The sequence below is a fragment of the Pongo pygmaeus genome, chromosome 16 (genome assembly GCF_028885625.2).
Source record: "Pongo pygmaeus isolate AG05252 chromosome 16, NHGRI_mPonPyg2-v2.0_pri, whole genome shotgun sequence".
Lineage (NCBI taxonomy): Eukaryota > Metazoa > Chordata > Mammalia > Primates > Hominidae > Pongo > Pongo pygmaeus.
Genome location: NC_072389.2, coordinates 73,233,337 through 73,251,342, shown reverse-complemented (window position 1 = coordinate 73,251,342; position 18,006 = coordinate 73,233,337). Strand labels below are relative to the sequence as shown.

At 39.9% G+C, this 18,006-nt stretch overlaps 1 protein-coding gene across 7 annotated transcripts in view; it reads right to left on the bottom strand.

The window, feature by feature from the left end:
- The window catches only part of MAP2K5 (mitogen-activated protein kinase kinase 5), a 260,525-nt gene that overhangs the window by 49,773 nt on the left and 192,746 nt on the right, over positions 1 to 18,006 (bottom strand). For all 7 annotated transcript variants that reach the window (XM_054451151.2, XM_054451149.2, XM_063652330.1 and 4 more), the window contains 2 exons: positions 9,366 to 9,392; positions 9,022 to 9,054 (listed from right to left, as the gene is read on the bottom strand). In XM_054451151.2, coding sequence (XP_054307126.1) covers positions 9,022 to 9,054; positions 9,366 to 9,392 — 60 coding nt within the window. The remainder of the gene's footprint in view (positions 1 to 9,021; positions 9,055 to 9,365; positions 9,393 to 18,006) is intronic.

Genomic DNA, 18,006 nt, shown 5'->3' with positions numbered 1-18,006 from the left:
CTCCATCCCCAGTACCGAGCTCTGGGATTAACACAGGTTTACAGAATGACTGTTTGGGCTAGCATCAGTGGTTTTCAAACTATAATCTATGGAACTCTCAGTTCTTTTATGCAGGTGTGTGGGAAAGGGGGTGGAGATCTAAATCTCCCATCCTCTGACCAAACCAAAATAGCTTCATATTCATCTATTTTATAGGTGGGGTTTTTGAGCAACATAAAGGGGTCAAGGGCTTTTAGAAATGTGTGAAAATCAACTATTGTATCAATGGGAAGATATAATCTGATTTGCAAATGTCTTCTAGAAATACTATTTTTATGCAAATAAAAACCACAATGAAATGTCACCTCACATTTTGTTAGGATGGCTATTACAAAAAAGTCAAAAGGTAACTAGGGATGGTGAGGATGTGGAGAAAAGGGAACCCTTAAACACTGTTCATGGGAATGTAAATTGGTACAGCCATTATGGAAAACAGCATGGAGGAGGTTCCTCAAAAAACTAAAAATAGAACTACACTATGATTCAGCAATCCAACTTCTGGGTGTATATCTAAAGGAAATAAATCACTATCCTGGAGAGATATCTGCACTGCCATGTTCACTGCAGCATTATTCACAATAGCCAAGATAGGAAAACAACCCAAGGATCAGTCAATAGATGAATAAAGAAAATGTGGTATCGATACACACACCAAAATGGAATCTTATTCAGCCTTGAAAAAGGAAATTCTGTCATTTGCAACAGCGTATGAACCTGATGGTTCAGACAGATGAATATGCTAAGTGAAGTAAGTCAGACACAGAAACACAAAAACTGCATGATCTCACTTAATATGTGGAATTGTTGAACTCATAGTAGCAAAGTAGAAGAGTAGTTACCATGGGCTTGGAGGGTGGGGGAAATGAGGAGGTGTTCGTCAAAGGGGACAAACTTACTTTTATAAGATAAATATAGCATGGTGAGTATAGTTAATAATCCTGTATTTTATATTGAAAATTTGCCAAGGGAGTAGATCATAAGTGTTATCACCACACACACACACACACACACACACAGTAACTGTGTGTGGGGTTGGATATATTAGCTTGATTGTGGTAATCCTTTCACAATGTTTATGTTTATCAAAACATCACATTGTACACCTTAAATATATATACTTTCTATTTGTTAATTGTACCTCAATAAAGCTGGGGAAAAATACAACTTTCACATTCCACAAGGCACAACTGTATTCAAAACTTATGTGTATCTTTACTTTGTCTCTTATTTCTTTCTTCCTGTTCTTGATCAAAGAAAGCAGCATAAGAAGAGGGTGAGAGAGAGAAAATGTTGCCATAAAGGGGCAGTCTCCTTCAATCAGGAACAGGTGGTTTATCCTAGAGTTCATTTGGAATGCATATGATACTCAAAACACAGTGTCCCTTGTAGGAGCACTGTAACAATGCCAGGGTTCTGGGCCAATAGAGAGGTAGGACTGTGGCAAGCCACAGCTCTAGGAAGAGGGCCTTTGTGCCCTAGTGTGGGGGAGAGATGCTGGCTTTCTCCATTAGGTTTGTAGCTGAAAAATGGGGATCAACAGGAATGCCACAGTGAGGATGTGGGGAGGACAATGGAAAGAGGGTGGCCAACTGAGTCATAAGCAAGAAGACAAGGAAGGGGCATCCTTGCTGTGGGGCCTGGCCTGGGGTCCCTGATGATAAGGACTAAAGTGGATTTGCTTAAGATGGAAACAGACTTTCTTGGCAAAAAGCCCTGAATTCAACAGCTCATCATTACAAAATCCCACTTATAAAAGTCTATGTCTTCTGAAAGTTCTTATGACTCTATTTAACCATAAAACTTAATGAAGACATAAGATAGCCTCTACTATTTACTTATCTGTCTGTCTGGCATATGCACATCATTATGGTGGTACTAAAAAGAATCATTATGAATAGGGACAATCATCTACCCCACCAAACACCTGGACTCACAAGAGGCCTCACATGGACTCTTCACTTGGACGTGGCTCCCCTGATGCTTTCTAGAAATGCTAGTGAAGATGACCAGTGGTGGAAGGAGGCACTGTTTGATGCCAGCCCAGCCTGGATGCTCAGTGAAGAGGATGGAGGTTAACCACATGGCTAGACACTTCTACCTATGTGAGTCAGGCAGACTAAGGGGCAGCTAACATTTCTGTTCTAGAAGAGGGTGACACTGAACAAAGGGGGATGAGAAAATGGAGGACTGGGAAAGGGAGGAGAAAAATAAGGGAAGAGCCTACTTTATAACAATATTACTAAAAAGCTTCTAAAAGCCAGGCGTGGTGGCTCACACCTGTAATCTTAGCACTTTGGGAGGCTGAGGCAGGCGATCACTTGAGGTCAGGAGTTTGAGAACAGCCTGGCCAACATGGTGAAACCCCATCTCTACTAAAAACACACAAAAAAATTAGCTGGGCGTGGTGGTGCACACCTGTAATCCTAGTTACTTGGGAGGCTGAGGTGGGAGGATTGCATGAACCCAGGAGGCGGAGGTTGCAGTGAGCCAAGATTGTGCCACTGCGCACTCTAGCCTGGGCAAACAGAGCAAGACTCCATCTCAATCAATCAATCAATATTTAATAGCTAGCTTCTAAGCTTCTCCCTCAGTCTCATTTCTCCTACTACCCACCTCAACAGAACTGTCTTAGAAAAAAATACAGATTTCAACATGTCAAACCTTCCAAGCATATCCCTTGGCTACAGGGTAACACCTACGCTTTTTGGTACGCATTTGAGATGCTTCCTGTATTTTTTTCCAGCTTCACTTTGGGCCAACCATTAGTCTTCAAAGCCGCCTCACATTTAGACACCTATGGTGGTGTCCCTCCCTCTGCTGGGACAATCTTCTCCCCACCTTCATTTTGTGAATATCAAGGTATTTCCAAAGCCCAGCTCAAATATCATCTCTCTGATGCTTTGCTAGCTTCCCACATCATCCAACCTTGCACAGCACTGTTTACATAGCTTTATTATAGTTTTTAACGTAATGAATCAAATCTAATTCATGAGTTTGTCTTCCACTAGATCATGAAGTCATCCAGCACAGGGATTTATCCCGGCACCCGCTAGAGATCATGGCCCAAGCAGGAGCTCAATAAATGTTCCTTGAAGTAAATAAAAATACAAATTTTTCTAGCTGTGGTAGTCTTCTACGAAATGGAATGTGGTTTAAGTGTGTCTTCTCTTTTCTTCTGCTGAAGCCCATCCTATCCAGCCAAGCAACTAAACACAGGCCATCACAGAGAAACTCTTTGCTTTCTATTTTTCTCTTTGACATTAAAAATTTAGATAAAATTCACAAAAAACAAAATTCACCCTTTTAAAGTAACAACCCAGTTCCAAAATATTTCTACCACCCTAAAAAGAAACCTTGTACCTGTGACAGTCATTCTCAATTCCCTTCTCCCCTCCAGTCCCTGGCAATCACTAAGTCATTGACTTCCTGTCTCTACGGACTTCCCTATTGTGGACATTTCATAGAATATGTGGCTTTTTGTGTCTGGTTTCTTTCATTTAGCATGTTTTCAAGGTACATCCGTACTGCAGCATTTATCAGTACTTCATTCCTATTTATGGTCCAATGTGAACTTCTGGATTCTTTCTATGTTTGGGCTATTATGAATAATGCCGCTATGAATGTTCATGTATAAGTTTTTATACGGACGTATGTTTTCCATTCTCTTGGATATATACCTAGAGGTGGAACTGCTGGGTCATATAATTGTTCTATGTTTAGCTTTTTGATGAATGGCCAAGCTGTATTCCACAGCAACTGTGGAACCATTTTACATTCCCACTAGCAATTTATGTGGGTTCCAATTTCCCCACATTCTTGTCACCAATTGTTATTTTCTGTTTTTCTTTTTTTTTTTTAATTACAGCCATCCTAGTGGGCATGAAGTAGTCTCTCATTGTGGTTTTGATTTGCATTTCCTTAATTAATTGTTGAGCATATTTTCATGTGCTTATTGACCATTTGTTTATCTTCTTCAGAGAAACGTCTATTTAAATCCTCTCCCAATTTTTAAATTGGGCTATTTGTCTTTTTATTTATCATTGAGTTGTAAGAGCTCTTTATATATTCTGAATACCAGACCTTTATCAGATATATGATTTGCAAATATTTTCTCCCATTCTGTGGGTTGTCTTTTCACTGTCTTGATAGTGTCCTTTGACACACAAAAGTTTTTAATTTTGACAAAGCCCTCCTTTTTTGTTTTTGTTTGCTTATGCTCTTGGTGTCATAGCTAAGAAACCACTGCTAACCTAAGGTCATGGAGATTTACATCTGTGTTTCCTTTTGAGAATTTCATAGCTTTTACTCTTACATTTAAGTCTTTGATCCATTTTTTAAGTTAATTTTTGCGTATGATGCAAGGTAGGGGTCCAAATTTATTCACTTACGTATGGATATCCAGTGGTCCCAGCACCATTTGTTGAAAAGACTATTCTTTTGCCACAGAATGGTCTTGGCATCCTCATCAGAAAACAACTGACCATGCATATATAAGTTTATTTCTAGACTTTGAATTCTATTCCATATGTCTATCCTATACCACTACCATACTATCTTGATCAGTGTAATTTTGTAGTAAGTTTTGAAATCAGAAAGCATAAATCTTGCAACATTGTTTTCTTTTTTTTTTCAATGATTGTTTTGGCTATTCTGAGTCCCTGTATTTCCATGGGAATTTTAGGATTAGTTTATCCATTTCTGCAAGAAAGCCTACTGGGATTTTAATATGATCACATTGAATCTGTAGATCAATTTTGAGAGTATTTCCATCGTAACAATATTAAGCCTCCCACTTCATGAACATAAAATGTCTTTCCATTTCTTTCTTTCTTTCTTTTTCTTTTTTTCTTTTCTTTTTTTTTGAGAGGGTGTCTCGCTCTGTCACCCAGGCTGGAGTGCAGTGCTATTATCTTGGCTCACTGCAACCTCCGTCTCCTGGGTTCAAGTGATTCTCCTGCCTCAGCCTCCCGAGTAGTGGGGATTACAGGTGCCTGCCACCCTGCCCAGCTAATTTTTGTATTTTTAGTAGAGATGGGGTTTCACCATGTTGGTCAGGCTGGTCTCAAACCCCTGACCTCGTGATCCACCCGCTTTGGCCTCCCAAAGTGCTGGAATTACAGGTGTGAGCCACCGTCTTACAGGCGTGAGCCTGGCCTGAATTACAGGCGTGAGCCTGGCCTGTCTTTGGTCTTTGTACTCCTGATAGTGACCTCAGCAAAACTAAAAAGTACCATATGAAATCAGCACTTCGGGAGGCCAAGGTAGGTAGATCACTTGAGGTCAGGAGTTCGAGAACAGCCTGGCCAACATGGGGAAAGCCCGTTTCTACTAATAATACAAAAAATTGGCCAGGTGTGGTGGCGTGTGCCTGTAGTCCCAGCTACTCGGGAGGCTGGGACAGGAGAATCGCTTGAACCCAGAAGACACAGGTTGCCGTGAGCAGAGGTTGTGCCACTCCACTCCAGCCTGGGCAACAAGAGCAAAACTCCATCTCAAAAACAAAACAAAACAAACAAATAAATAAACAAAAAACACCGAAGACAGATGGTCAGGTTGTTGGGACAAAAGGTAGCCACCAACAAGAACGAGGAGTGCCCATAGAGAACAGGGGCAATCACAAGAGGGCATAGGAAAAGCACTATGCAGAGCAGTACAGCCGTGTAAGGCGCGTTAGCCTGGGGGCAAAGGGCTCTATACACTTCAAGAGGCCCGAGAATATCAATGTCAACGCCAAACATTCTGGCAAAATGGTTGGTAAAATTCAGTGAAAGAATAAGGTAAACCCCACACAATTTTACAGCCCTGGAGGGCATCAATACATCAAAGTTTACATTCAGTACCATGTTCCGAACAAGGGACTAAGTCATTGAGAAAAGGTTAAATGATATTCACCACACTCCATCAACAGGCTGCCAAGAACAAATAGATTTTAGAAACATTTCTTTCTAAAAATGTAAATTTCTCATAGCTGTCAGAGCTTACAGTCATAAATTTCAGTTATCTAGACAACAGAGGCCGACTTATTCCCCAAAGATATCAGATGGCTAAGGCTTCAGGTACACATAGACACACATCACTTATAAAGAACCAAAGCACTTTACAACGCAGGTATTCAGGGACTTAGGGAGGACCTGATTACATAAGGACCTTAAGGTAAGAAGTTCTGTTGAGAAGCAACTCTGAGGCACCAGATGATGTCTTTAAGCTGTCACTTACACCTGAGCTAGCCAGCGACAATTCAGAGAGATGCCACCCACCAAAATTTACTTGGACCACCAAGATTTCTGATTGGAGCTCAATTCTCCTGTTACCTTGGCCACCCTCCCAGGTACTGATCTGTGGTCTGAGCTTCATGGTCATGATTCTTATTCCTGTTTAGTTTTTGGTGTCTTCTGTTTGGACATCTGGTAGCTAACTCTGGCTTTGTTCCATGATTTCACCTCCTGACTCCCAGAGTGGCTCTAACATTCATCTTTGGCCACTCCAGGACTGGCTCTTGCCCACCTTAGTGGTGTTTTACTACATCTTCACTCTTTGCCAGGCCATAACAGGTTAAGCTGAATCCACACAATAAGCAAATATGTTACACTGGGCTTTGCAATAGCTATTTTGTACTTGACACCAAACATACCCATCTTGTCTGAACTTCCCTCAGGGGAAGTAATTTTTGATCTGACTTTTCTCTAACAGGAAATAGCACATACTAGCATCAGATACCCACTTCACAACGGGGTAAATCCCACTCCCAAGCAGTAAAACGGCTCAAATTCCAACTGGGCATATTCATTCACAAATAAAAGGCCTAAAAGTCAGATGCAAATGAAGATAGCTAGCTAATTGCCCTGTGGGAACTAAAGGGGAAGACTTAGCCCTGGCAAGCAGTTAGGGAAGTTTGAGAAGTGGTTTTCAAACTTTAATGTGCAGAGAGTTACCTGAGAAACTAGTAGATTCTAGGCACGACCCCTAGAAAGTCTAATTCAATGATCTGGGCCCAGGAGTTTGCATTACAACAAAAGCCTTAGGTAATTCTGATGCAATCAGTCCTTGGTCCACCCTATGAGGAACACTGCATCACAGCAATGAGAACTCTGACAGACACATAGGACAAGCGCAGTAAGTACAGGACCCCACCAATCATTCCTTTCCGAGATGCTATGATTCATCTTGTCTAAGGCAGGTCATCTGGCCAATCCTTTCCTAATACTTTTATTGCAGAATATCAGCTCAGTTCCAAGATCAACCTGGTTTTAGTAAAGGCAATGTTCATTTCCCAAGTTTCCACAAGGAAGATGGTTTTAGAGTAAACAGGAATATATGTCTAAGTTACATTTTTCTCTTGACTAAGAAAGAAATGCTATGAAGAAAAATATATCATTTAAGTTACACATTATTGTTCTTCATCAATCTTCATCCCTTAAATAGAACATCTCCTCATGGTGATTTCAAAAGTCTCATGATTTTGCCCAAATTAAACAAGTAAGATATTTTAAATTGAATAGCAATAACTGTTACTTTAAATAAGGAATGAAAATATCTATTTGATGCAGAAAACATTCAATGAGCTGTCCAGAAACACACATAGTATTGGTGAGGAATGCCTTTACCTGGATGTTCTGATGCCTAGGAGCCTGGCAGACCAACGGTAGAGCCCAGGAAACACAGAAGGCTGTGCACGAAACTGGGTAGGCAAGTTTCCCCAGACACTTCCTCAAGCAAAACTGGAGGGGGACCTCAGGAAAACCAGTTAAGTTGGGAGGATTCTGATGGGGATAGTAGGCTTTTGGAATCTAAGATAACAGAGGATATTGATAAGCTATTAGATCCAGGAGGTCTGTCTGATATTTGAGATAATGGAGCCTCCATTTGTTTCAGGACGATGCCTTCATTTTTACATCAACATGGTTTATGGCTTGCAGGGGATATATGGACTGACTGATGCAACCATTAAGGATGTTAGAGCCCCACTCTTACTATTATTGTGATATGTATGTGTGTGTTTGTTTTTTTCCTAGGAGGATCTTTATTTTTTCTCCCAAATCTCATAACTGGTTATGCAGATGTTTAATTGAGAGGAATAATTATGAATTACGATTTTTTTCTTTCAAACTTTCCTATCTGAATCATTTATTGCCTTCCCTCTCTAATTACAAGTGTTTTAAATATTATAAAATTAAAGTTTAAAAAATAAACATTGCTAGTAGGCAAACCCAAGCCCTAAAAAGCTCAGTTTTTAAAGAAAATGTTAATGTTTCTTGAAAGCCTTGTGTATTATAAGATTGATGGTTTACAGAAAAGGAATTTAAAGTCAGAATAAGAAGTAGACAAAGTTGATTGAGAGAGAAAGGCAGGTAGATTAGCACCATGAAGGCAAAGGAACAGTGGAACTCAATGGATAAGGATGATCAGAAGTAAGCTCAATTAAAATGTGAGAATACAGGTTTCCAGCTACTAGAACACACAAGATGTTAGGGACATATTCTGAGAAAAATGCCTAATTAGGAAATTAAAGCTGAACTGTTGACCTAGAGTTTTTGAGCCCTTTTATCACTCTGATATGCTTTGGGTAAATAACTCAAGGCAGGCAAATTTCATCCAGCCTTATGCTTGCTCTTCAACTCTGACCCTTGCCTACTGAATGACTTTAAATAACTGTTGCAGAAAAAAATGATACCATTTTAATTTCCAGCTCCATCCCCATCTGGCCAGGGAGAGGGTCAATTAATATTATTGTGTTTTGTTTTTAGGGCATCTGATGCCCCTGAGGACCAGCCTGCGGGACAGTCTGTTTTTGCAGGGTTTCTTGGCCAGAATCAGAAGAGTGGGATTCAGGACAAGGCCAGTTCACGTAACACAGCTCAGAGCCATACAACACAACTTGCTCCAAGGATGTTGGGCATTGTGCTTCATTAGGAAACAAAATATAAGCTTTCCACACCATTAGGAATGACTTTAGGAGTGAAAGCACATAAGACGATGCCTCACCTCATCAACAATGCACTGCAGAAGCTGGAGAGGCTGCAATGGAAAAGAAGAGAGGAAAAAGTATTAGCCTCTATGCAATATCTTTACAGTGGAGTGGAAAGAAAAAATCATTAATGCAATAAAATATAGCAAGATTAATCAACAACAGCAAACTCTTATAAAAACATTGATGCTCAGGATGTTCTATTATTTCTAATGGTACCTAATCTAATACAGGCAGTTAAAGGTTTGCATTTTCTTCAAAATGCAATTTGCTAAGTTTAAAACAAGGCATTCAAGCATGCAAAGGAAGCAGCCATCAGGAAAAAGAAAAGTGAATTTTTTTCTGAACTCATAAAGCTTACCATTAAAGATCCCTGGTTTTTCTGAATCTGAAAAAAGGCAATATGTAATTAGCATGTCATAATCAAAATGACTCACTTGGACACATTATGATCACTGAGAGAAAATTATTGCATTGCTGGTGGCAATTTGTGGGCATGTGTTAACACAATTTACATAATGAAAATACACAAATGTTAATAGCTCGCTTCTCATTTATAGGCGAAAGTCAGCAGAATGTTAATTTCACACAACACTTTTTAGTACCCTCCAGGTTGTATTAGAATAGGGAGAAAAACCATAATCCATTTCAAAAGGCTGTTTACGATTCAGATATAAATAATGTTTTATATTGCTAGATTGTGAACACTGGGCTTAATGTTGCAATCATTGCTAATGTTATGAAGCTCACTCTTTTTAAATTAAAAACCGATTTATTTAAAATTGAAATTAAATCATAGTCAGAAATTAGAATTTTGGATTCCTGCCAGTGTCTGCTCACAATCCCCTATTTTGTGAGGAAAACTTTAATTATGTGGTTGAAGTATTTGCATCTAACTTAGAAGTGGGGTAACGACTCCACCTTTTCCAAAGTTCCTTCTGCCTGTTTCCAGGGCAGCAGTGCTCTCTGGGAAAATCAAATTCGTGGAAGTTTTACACTGATTTTTCGGGAATAAAAGCGGAGTCCAGTAAGAGTGCGTTTCTGATCAACATTCTGAAGGCAGGCTGCTCACACATTTAACACTGATAAACTGCATTTCTTAGAAAGCTACTAAAACGTGACATAAAAATTAATAAAACATCCACTTAGTCATTAAAGTACTAAACACTTCAATGCCTCCCCGTCCAGGAAAAATAAAGCTTACAGTTATTATAAACTCAATGAAAATTAAACTCCAGGTACTACATTTTCTAACAGAGAACTTTTCAGGAACAAATACTGATGGGTCAACTGTTTTCTGAGATAACTGGGCTCCAACCAGCTGGTAAAATACAGGGAAACTAGTAATAATCCCTTATATGTTTTTAAAGGTGTTTTAAAAAATTATTTCCCATATACAAACTCATTTGATCTGCACAACCACCCTGAGGTTAGCAGGGATGATCATCTTTATTCTATGATGGGAAAGCTGGGCCTACCAGAGGACAGTGTCCGGGCCTGAGGCCTCAGGGCCAGGGTGTGATGGTGCTGGGGCTCCTCCAGAGCTCCTTTCCTTCCAGCATCTGTATTACACCTGCCTATGATCATAGAGTTATTTGAAAACAACTGGATTTGTATACATTTATACTTGGTATGGTATTGTTGATAAATTATCCATCGTGACATGTTGGTTCCTCTCACCTAGACTGTGAGTTTCTCAAGAGCTGCAGCTACGTTTATGCATTTCTTTTGCATCCATGTGGCTGATCAGCACACCCTTCCTCCTACTGCCTGAGTGTTTTAAAAAGTGTTTTCCCATGTATTTGTCAAATGAACACGGTGCCCACTCATTGCTCTTATTGGCTTTTCATCACTTCCTCCCAATCACTACTTTCAGAAACCTCTGTCCCAGGTTGACTGGCTTAGTCTATGTTGATAGTCCCTGCTTGATGTTGTCCTGAATTACTGCTTCTTCTGGTTTCTCCAGTCCATGAGCACTTCCAGACGAGATTCTGCAGGTAAAGATTTACACTACAAGGGAAGGTGGAGCTGTAACCACCACCCCGAAGTGGTTAAGAATTTCAGTAACAAGCCACACTACCTTTACAAAAATACTGAAAAGCCTGGATAACCCCTCCTATGACATGAGATATCTATGGAGTTTGCTTTTATTTTTTTTTCAAGCACACACTGATACTCCCCCCACCCCTACATTCCTAGTAAGATATATCTACTTCAATAGCAGAGTTATTTGTAATGAACGAAGAATCAGAAATCCATTTCTGACATCAAACAGAATGTGCTTCACAAATTTCCAAGAGTCAGGGGGATGACAACATTCTCTGAGGAGAACATGCAGCAAATATTCTAAGTGAGAGGTTTTGAAATGAATTCAGAAATGGATTATGAAACACTGTCCCCAGTAACATATGAGTTGTGTGAATCAGATTAACTGAGGGGAGGAAACTTCCTCATGAACTGAGGTCTTAAAGAAAGTCTCTAGTTTGCCCTATTTTGCAGGTTAAAAGCTTAGTCTAAGTCAACTTAAAATTGTACTATTTATGCTTGCTCTTCACTAAAAGAAAGAGAAAAACAGCTATATCGAAGTCTTTTTTTATAATCTTATAACTATACCGTTTTGCCCAGGTTTTTAAAGAGAGACGTTATCAGGTTTTATTACACAGTCTTGATAGCAACATATTATATGAAACCATCTTCATAAATTTTGTATTAAGGTAGCACTGCCAGTACCTGAAATGGATTCAAAATGCTTAAGATACTCAATTACTTTTTAACAGTTACACAATGCAGTGACTTATATCTTCTATTTCACAAGAATTTGATGATGCAACATCATTGTAATTGATTCATTTTCTCAATTAAATAAAGCTACTGTTCTTTTCTTTATATGAATGCCACATAGACCATAGAGTTAGATGTATTATCTCTTTTTTCTGTCTCAGATATATTGCCGTAAAGGCTGTATTCTGTTCCTCTGTTAATTCCACCAGAAAATTTAATGCCACAGTCATATTTTTAAAATTCTGAACTGCCATGTACTCGGCTGTATTTATATTAGGCATGTTTTTCACTGCTAAACTCTTTGTTGTTTACCTTTTTCAAGATCACATTAATGTATAGGCACAGCAACCATAAAACAGATCCAAACAGTCAAGCTGCAGTCATTGCCTCTGCTTTTGCACACAGTTCACGAAAAAGTGAAGCCCCTAGTTTTATAGCACATTAAAAGTGGAACCAAGGGTCCTCAATATAAAATGTTGGCTTTGTGAATGCCTATCTTTATTCTGGGTCTGCCTTCCAAATGCTTAGCTGTGAGAGCAGAGTTCAGAGGAACGCAATAATATTGTTAGGGCTGATGTACTGCCTGCACCTCACAACATATGACACGCTGTTTATAACTAACTTGTCCAAGCCCTCATTCCTGCTTATACATTTTGCATGTGTTGAGTGTCTTCTATGTCTAACTAGTACTTTGGGACAATGAGAGAACAATAATTGTTCCAGTCACACACTTTGTTAATCAGTCTCTAGAACTAGTTGCATTTTGATAGATGAACCTCTTCCCTTTTCTGGGCATAGATTTTTTTTTTTCTTTCATTAGCTGTTAGATTCAAGATTTAAAACCACACTAACAGGGGATAGTTACATCTCATTCTGATGTAAGACAGATGCTTATGTGTTTAAATGGGGAAGAATGACTTCATAAAAGGCAGCCACAAGTACCAGTTAGGTCTTGGTATTATTATAGTAACATTTATCATATATTTCCTTATAAGGACCATCCAGTTAGCAATTAGAAAACTCTTATAACACGACTTATGACTGTGAAAAATGATGCTAGAAAGGAAATTGCCAATGTAAAAGTTTGCTTGTGGGGCCTCAACTATTTAGCCAATGGCTCTGGTGATAAAAAGCAATTTTGGAAGTCTCACTTTATGCTTTGCTCTCTGTAGAGGAGCTTTTTACATAAGTGGTAAAACAGATCTTGTTACCAGCCCCTTTTACATTATATTCAGAGGCACAATCAGAAAACTAAAATAATCTACCTATGTAACTTAGAGAAGACACCAGCTATAGTTTTCATTTTCTCTTTTACTCTCTGAAATTATGGCTTGCCTTGCAGCTCTTGTCTGGAAGATTTATGTGTGACCTAGGTCAGATCTGCCAATATCAGTTGACAAATTTTCTCTTTACATATTTACTGCTTTTCAAGCTTGTATTATTTTCTCTTAAATAGAAAGAAGAAATATAAAATTAAATCATATGGTTGGAATTTTTAAAGAATAGCATTTTCATTTGTTGTGCTACTGGCATCACATTCTAGCTTTCAATGTTGAGCTCTTTATTCTTTTTTTTAAAACTTCAAATTTTAGGAGCTGTGGCTATTTTGCAAGGACTCTCTTTTCAAATCAGATGCATTAAGCTATAACCCTGGCTAAATATAAACAGGGATTATGGGAAACTGAGACATTCATATTCTAAATGAAGAATTATGATTTAAAATATTTATGAAAGGAAGGAACCCCAGAGATGATCTAGTTCAATCTATTCACTTTGCTTTAGGGAAGCTGAGGCTCAGAGGGGAGCAGCGCCCAAAGTCATAGTTAGTGCCTGGCCTGACCCTGACAGCTGGGTTAGGAGGCTGTCCACTGTGAGGAAAATGCATAAACTTTGGAGTGAGAAAGACCCCTGGGATTCTAGTGAGATGCCCATGGTCCCCAGAAGCCCCCTCCCTTCAGTGGGGCTTAGAGTTCTCATCTACAAAGTGAAGGAATAAGCTAGAGAAGCCCAAAGATTCCTTGGAGCCAGAGCTTCCCATTCAGGAGCCATGTTTATTTTTCCTACCCAAGGGTAGGTGCCAGCAATCAATCTAATTTTATCTGGCACTGTGCTGGATATTAAAACTTAGGGACATACAACCTCCAGTCCATTATAACTTGCAAAAACAAAGTGTCCATATCTCAAAAAGCCTTCAATGAGAAAAACAAAACCACTCTTACATGATAAGCTTTATATACATTGCCTAGTACCACTAACTTAAAGAGTTCCCAAACAAATGACTTTTAAATAAAGGAAGAGAATGAAATTTACTCTGGCTAACTACAAATGGGACTTTTGGCAAACGGATATGTGAAGATACTAAATGCATTAAGAAACAAAATAAATGGATAATATATACTACTTCCAATAATTTCAGGTGAACACGTATAATTCACTTGTGCAATCCTATCTCCTCTGTTTATCAGCCTCTGTCCTTGCTCAAGTTCTTATCATGTCTGTGGGTCTATTAGCATATTTTCACAGGACCTAAAAAAGTCACAAGAAGATTTAGCAGGCAGCTACTCAATAGGTTATAAGAAAGAACCAATGATTCTCACATTCTAAGATCTACTCACTGGCACCTTCTTTCTGGTGCAAATCTCAGACTCCAGCTGGGGTGCTGTATTCAGAAGTGACCAGTTTTGAAAAGCAAAAACTACATATCCCTGAATTTAGTAAGCAGCTAGATGGGACAGAAAGGCTTTAAGGTGCCTACAGGAGGGCACAGCTCTGATGGGACCAGTCAGAAAATCATCACAGCCATAAATTAGTTTACTTGGCTCTCACTGCTTCCTATCAAGGACAATGCATTTTCACACAAAATACAACAGCTGGAGCATTGAGGTACAGCGAAACATTATTCATTCGCTGGGTCTGCCAGTCAGTGAGCAGGAAAAAAAAGGACCTGGCTGCCAGTTCATACTGTTTTATCCTTTGTGTATTTAAAATTGACATAGCTCATGTCCCACCCCACATAGGTGTATAAGAGCCATAGCAAATCTTCCTCTTGGTAATTGCACATTTTAATGTTTAGACTTGAATTTTGCAAGGAAAGCAGGGGCTTAGAATTGTAATTTAAAATGATTAATGTGAATTATAAAATCTTTTTCCTGATGGTATGAGGTCTGTCCACAGAGTCCATTAAGTACCTAAGTTTTGAAGATTTTAGACATTTGCCATATCAAACTTTTCTCCTTTCTTTGTCCCAAAAGAAGGGTGGCCTTATTTCAGAATCCAGTTTAAGAATATTAATTGTGTGTGGAGACATGGGAAAGGGGCAGCTGGGGGAAGGAGGTGTTGCTTTTTCTGAGAACAGTCCTTTAGACTACTCTACTCTTTATGGTGAAATAAATCTGCTATAGCAACATTTTAATGTTTCAAAATGTCTGAGAGGGTTTTTCCAAAGCTTTCATTTAGTTTGCACCTCTCTTAGCTTAAATCCTCTACATGATGTTGGAAGTCACCTACCACAATTCTTTGCCTAATGTAGAAATTCACTTTATAATATTCCAAACATATAGGTATTCTGTCTTTGCTACAAGACTTCCAATGATGAGATTCCAATGATTCTCTTTTGGGCAGATTAAACTGTTAACAAAGTTCTTTCTTGGCTGGGCACGGTGGCTCATGCCTGTAATCCCAGCACTTTGGGAAGCTGAGGCGGGCGGATCACAAGGTCAGATCATGACCATCCTGGCTAACACGGTAAAACCCCGTCTCTACTAAAGATACAAAAAATTAGCCGGGCATGGTGGCAGGCACCTGTAGTCCCAGCTGCTCGGGAGGCTGAGGCAGGAGAATGGCATGAACCTGGGAGGCGGAGCTTGCAGTGAGCTGAGATCGCGCCACTGCACTCCAGCCTGGGCGACAAAGCGAGACTCCCTCTCAAAAAAAAAAAAAAAAAAAAAAAAAGAAAGTTCCTTCTTATTTTGAATTCAAGAAGTATGTCTTTCTGTAAGATGTGCCCATGATCTGGAGCTATGGCACATAAGTTTAATGACAGCTCTTCACATATTTGAAGATAGCGGTCATGTCTCCACAATGTTGTCTTTCTTGAATGAACATCCCTGTTTTCTCCTTATGATCAGTTGGTATTTTGGTTGCCCTCTATCCTTCTCCCCTTTATTACTAAGGATACTCCAACAACACTCCCCCACCTCCAAGAAGCCCATGTGTTCCATGGGAAGATGACTTCACCCCTAGCTCTAGGCTATGGTAGGTGGTTCAGGCCTAAATTAGTCAGCAACATCTAAATCCCCTGGGCACAGGGAGTTGAACTGGTCCAATGAAACTGCAGTCTAAGGCCTTTGGTTGCTTCTGAGGAAAAGAGACCTGCTGTTCCCCTCTCAGACAGGAAGTGGGTTGCTCCAGAAACCCCAATAACCATTCTTGGTCTGTGAAGGAAGAAGCCTACTAAGGAGAGAACTGAATATGAATTGCTGAGTCAAGTCCCAGCTAAAACCAACAAGCAAGACTAGGCTTTACAGTCATGCAGTCCAGTTATTTCCCCTTGTGGTTAGGGCTCCTTTGAGTTGAGTTTTCTGTTACCTGGACATGAAAGCTGCCTGAAGAACCCAGGCATGATTTCCCATTCTCCACCACCACAGTCACCTTTCTCTGAATTTGTTTCCATATGTGTATGTTCCTCATAAAGTATGACACCCACACCTGAACACAGACCTCAGATTGACGGGCTTCGATCACTATGTTTTGGACCTGATACAGCAGACAGCCAAGACTCAAGGAGGCTAAAAGTGCATTCACTTTTTTTTTTTTTTTTGAGACGGAGTCTCACTTTGTCACCCAGGCTGGAGGGCAGTGGCGCGATCTCAGCTCACTGCAACCTCCACCTTCCGGGTTCAAGCAATTCTCCTACCTCAGCCTCCTGAGTACCTGAGATTACAGATGCATGCCACCATGTCTGGCTAATTTTTGTATTTTTAGTAGAGAAGGGGTTTCATCATGTTGGCCAGGCTGGTCTTGAACTCTTGGCCTCAAGCGATCTGCCTATCTCAGCCTCCCAAAGTGCTGGGATTATAGGCATGAGCCACCACGCCAGGCCATGCATTCACATTTCTGATAGCCTTATCACACAGTTGGCTCAAATGAGAGAAAACCGAGAAGTATATAAATCTTACTGAAAGAAGTATATAAATCTTTTTTATATACTGAAAAAGAAATCTGAGACTGAAAAGGAAACATTTTTTTTTTGTTTTTTTGAGACAGGTTCTCACTCTATTGCTCAAGATGGGGTGCAGTGGTGCAATCATAGCTCACTGCAGCCTTGACCTCCCTGGACTCAAGTGATCCTCCCACCTCCGCCTCCTGAGTAGCTGGGACTACAGGTGTGTGTCCATGTGAAGACACGTTGTCACATATCCTCAGAAGGTTATGCTCAGGTATTCATGCTGGCTGGATAGAGTGGGAGGATGGGACATGGAAGAAAAGTAAGGGGCCAAAACAATTGATTTAGAGCCTCAGGATTTGTGTTCTTGGTTCCCTCTGATTGCAAAATTTGCTTTGCCAACATGTAAAAAGTAAACTTGGGCTACATAATTACTTTATCGATTTCATATATGTTTATTAAGTCCTTATGCTATGCCAGGCGCTATACTAGACTCTAGGACCCAAAAGATGAATAGAATACAATTGCTGGCCCACAGAAATGAGTGACTTATTAAAGGTTCCTGAAACCTAGTAGCAGGGCTAAGATTTAATTAAGCACAGGGCTTGGACTGTCCTCTAAAAGTCACTCAGTATTTGGACAAAATACAAGTCTCTGGAGTTTTTATTTCTTCCCTCAGGGCTCTATAGATTTCTAAGACAGCTTCCCCCCATCCTTCCAACCCCTAAAGCTCCCTACTACATGGTAATGTTTCTAGGCATTGTAAGAAAGGTTGCTGCATTAGTTTTGGTTCCACATATCACTGAACATTTTTTTACCATGATATCTTTGGATGTGGCCTACTGAGATTTTGAGATCAGTTATAATTGCAGCCAATACATGGTTCATATGGGATAAGGAGGGAAAGAATCTTAAAATTGGCCAGGTGCAGTGGCTCACGCCTGTAATCCTAGCACTTTGGGTGGCCGAGGTGGGTGGATCACCTGAGGTCAGGAGTTCGAGATCAGCCTGCCCAATATGGCGAAACCCCATCTCTACTAAAAATACAAAAATTAGC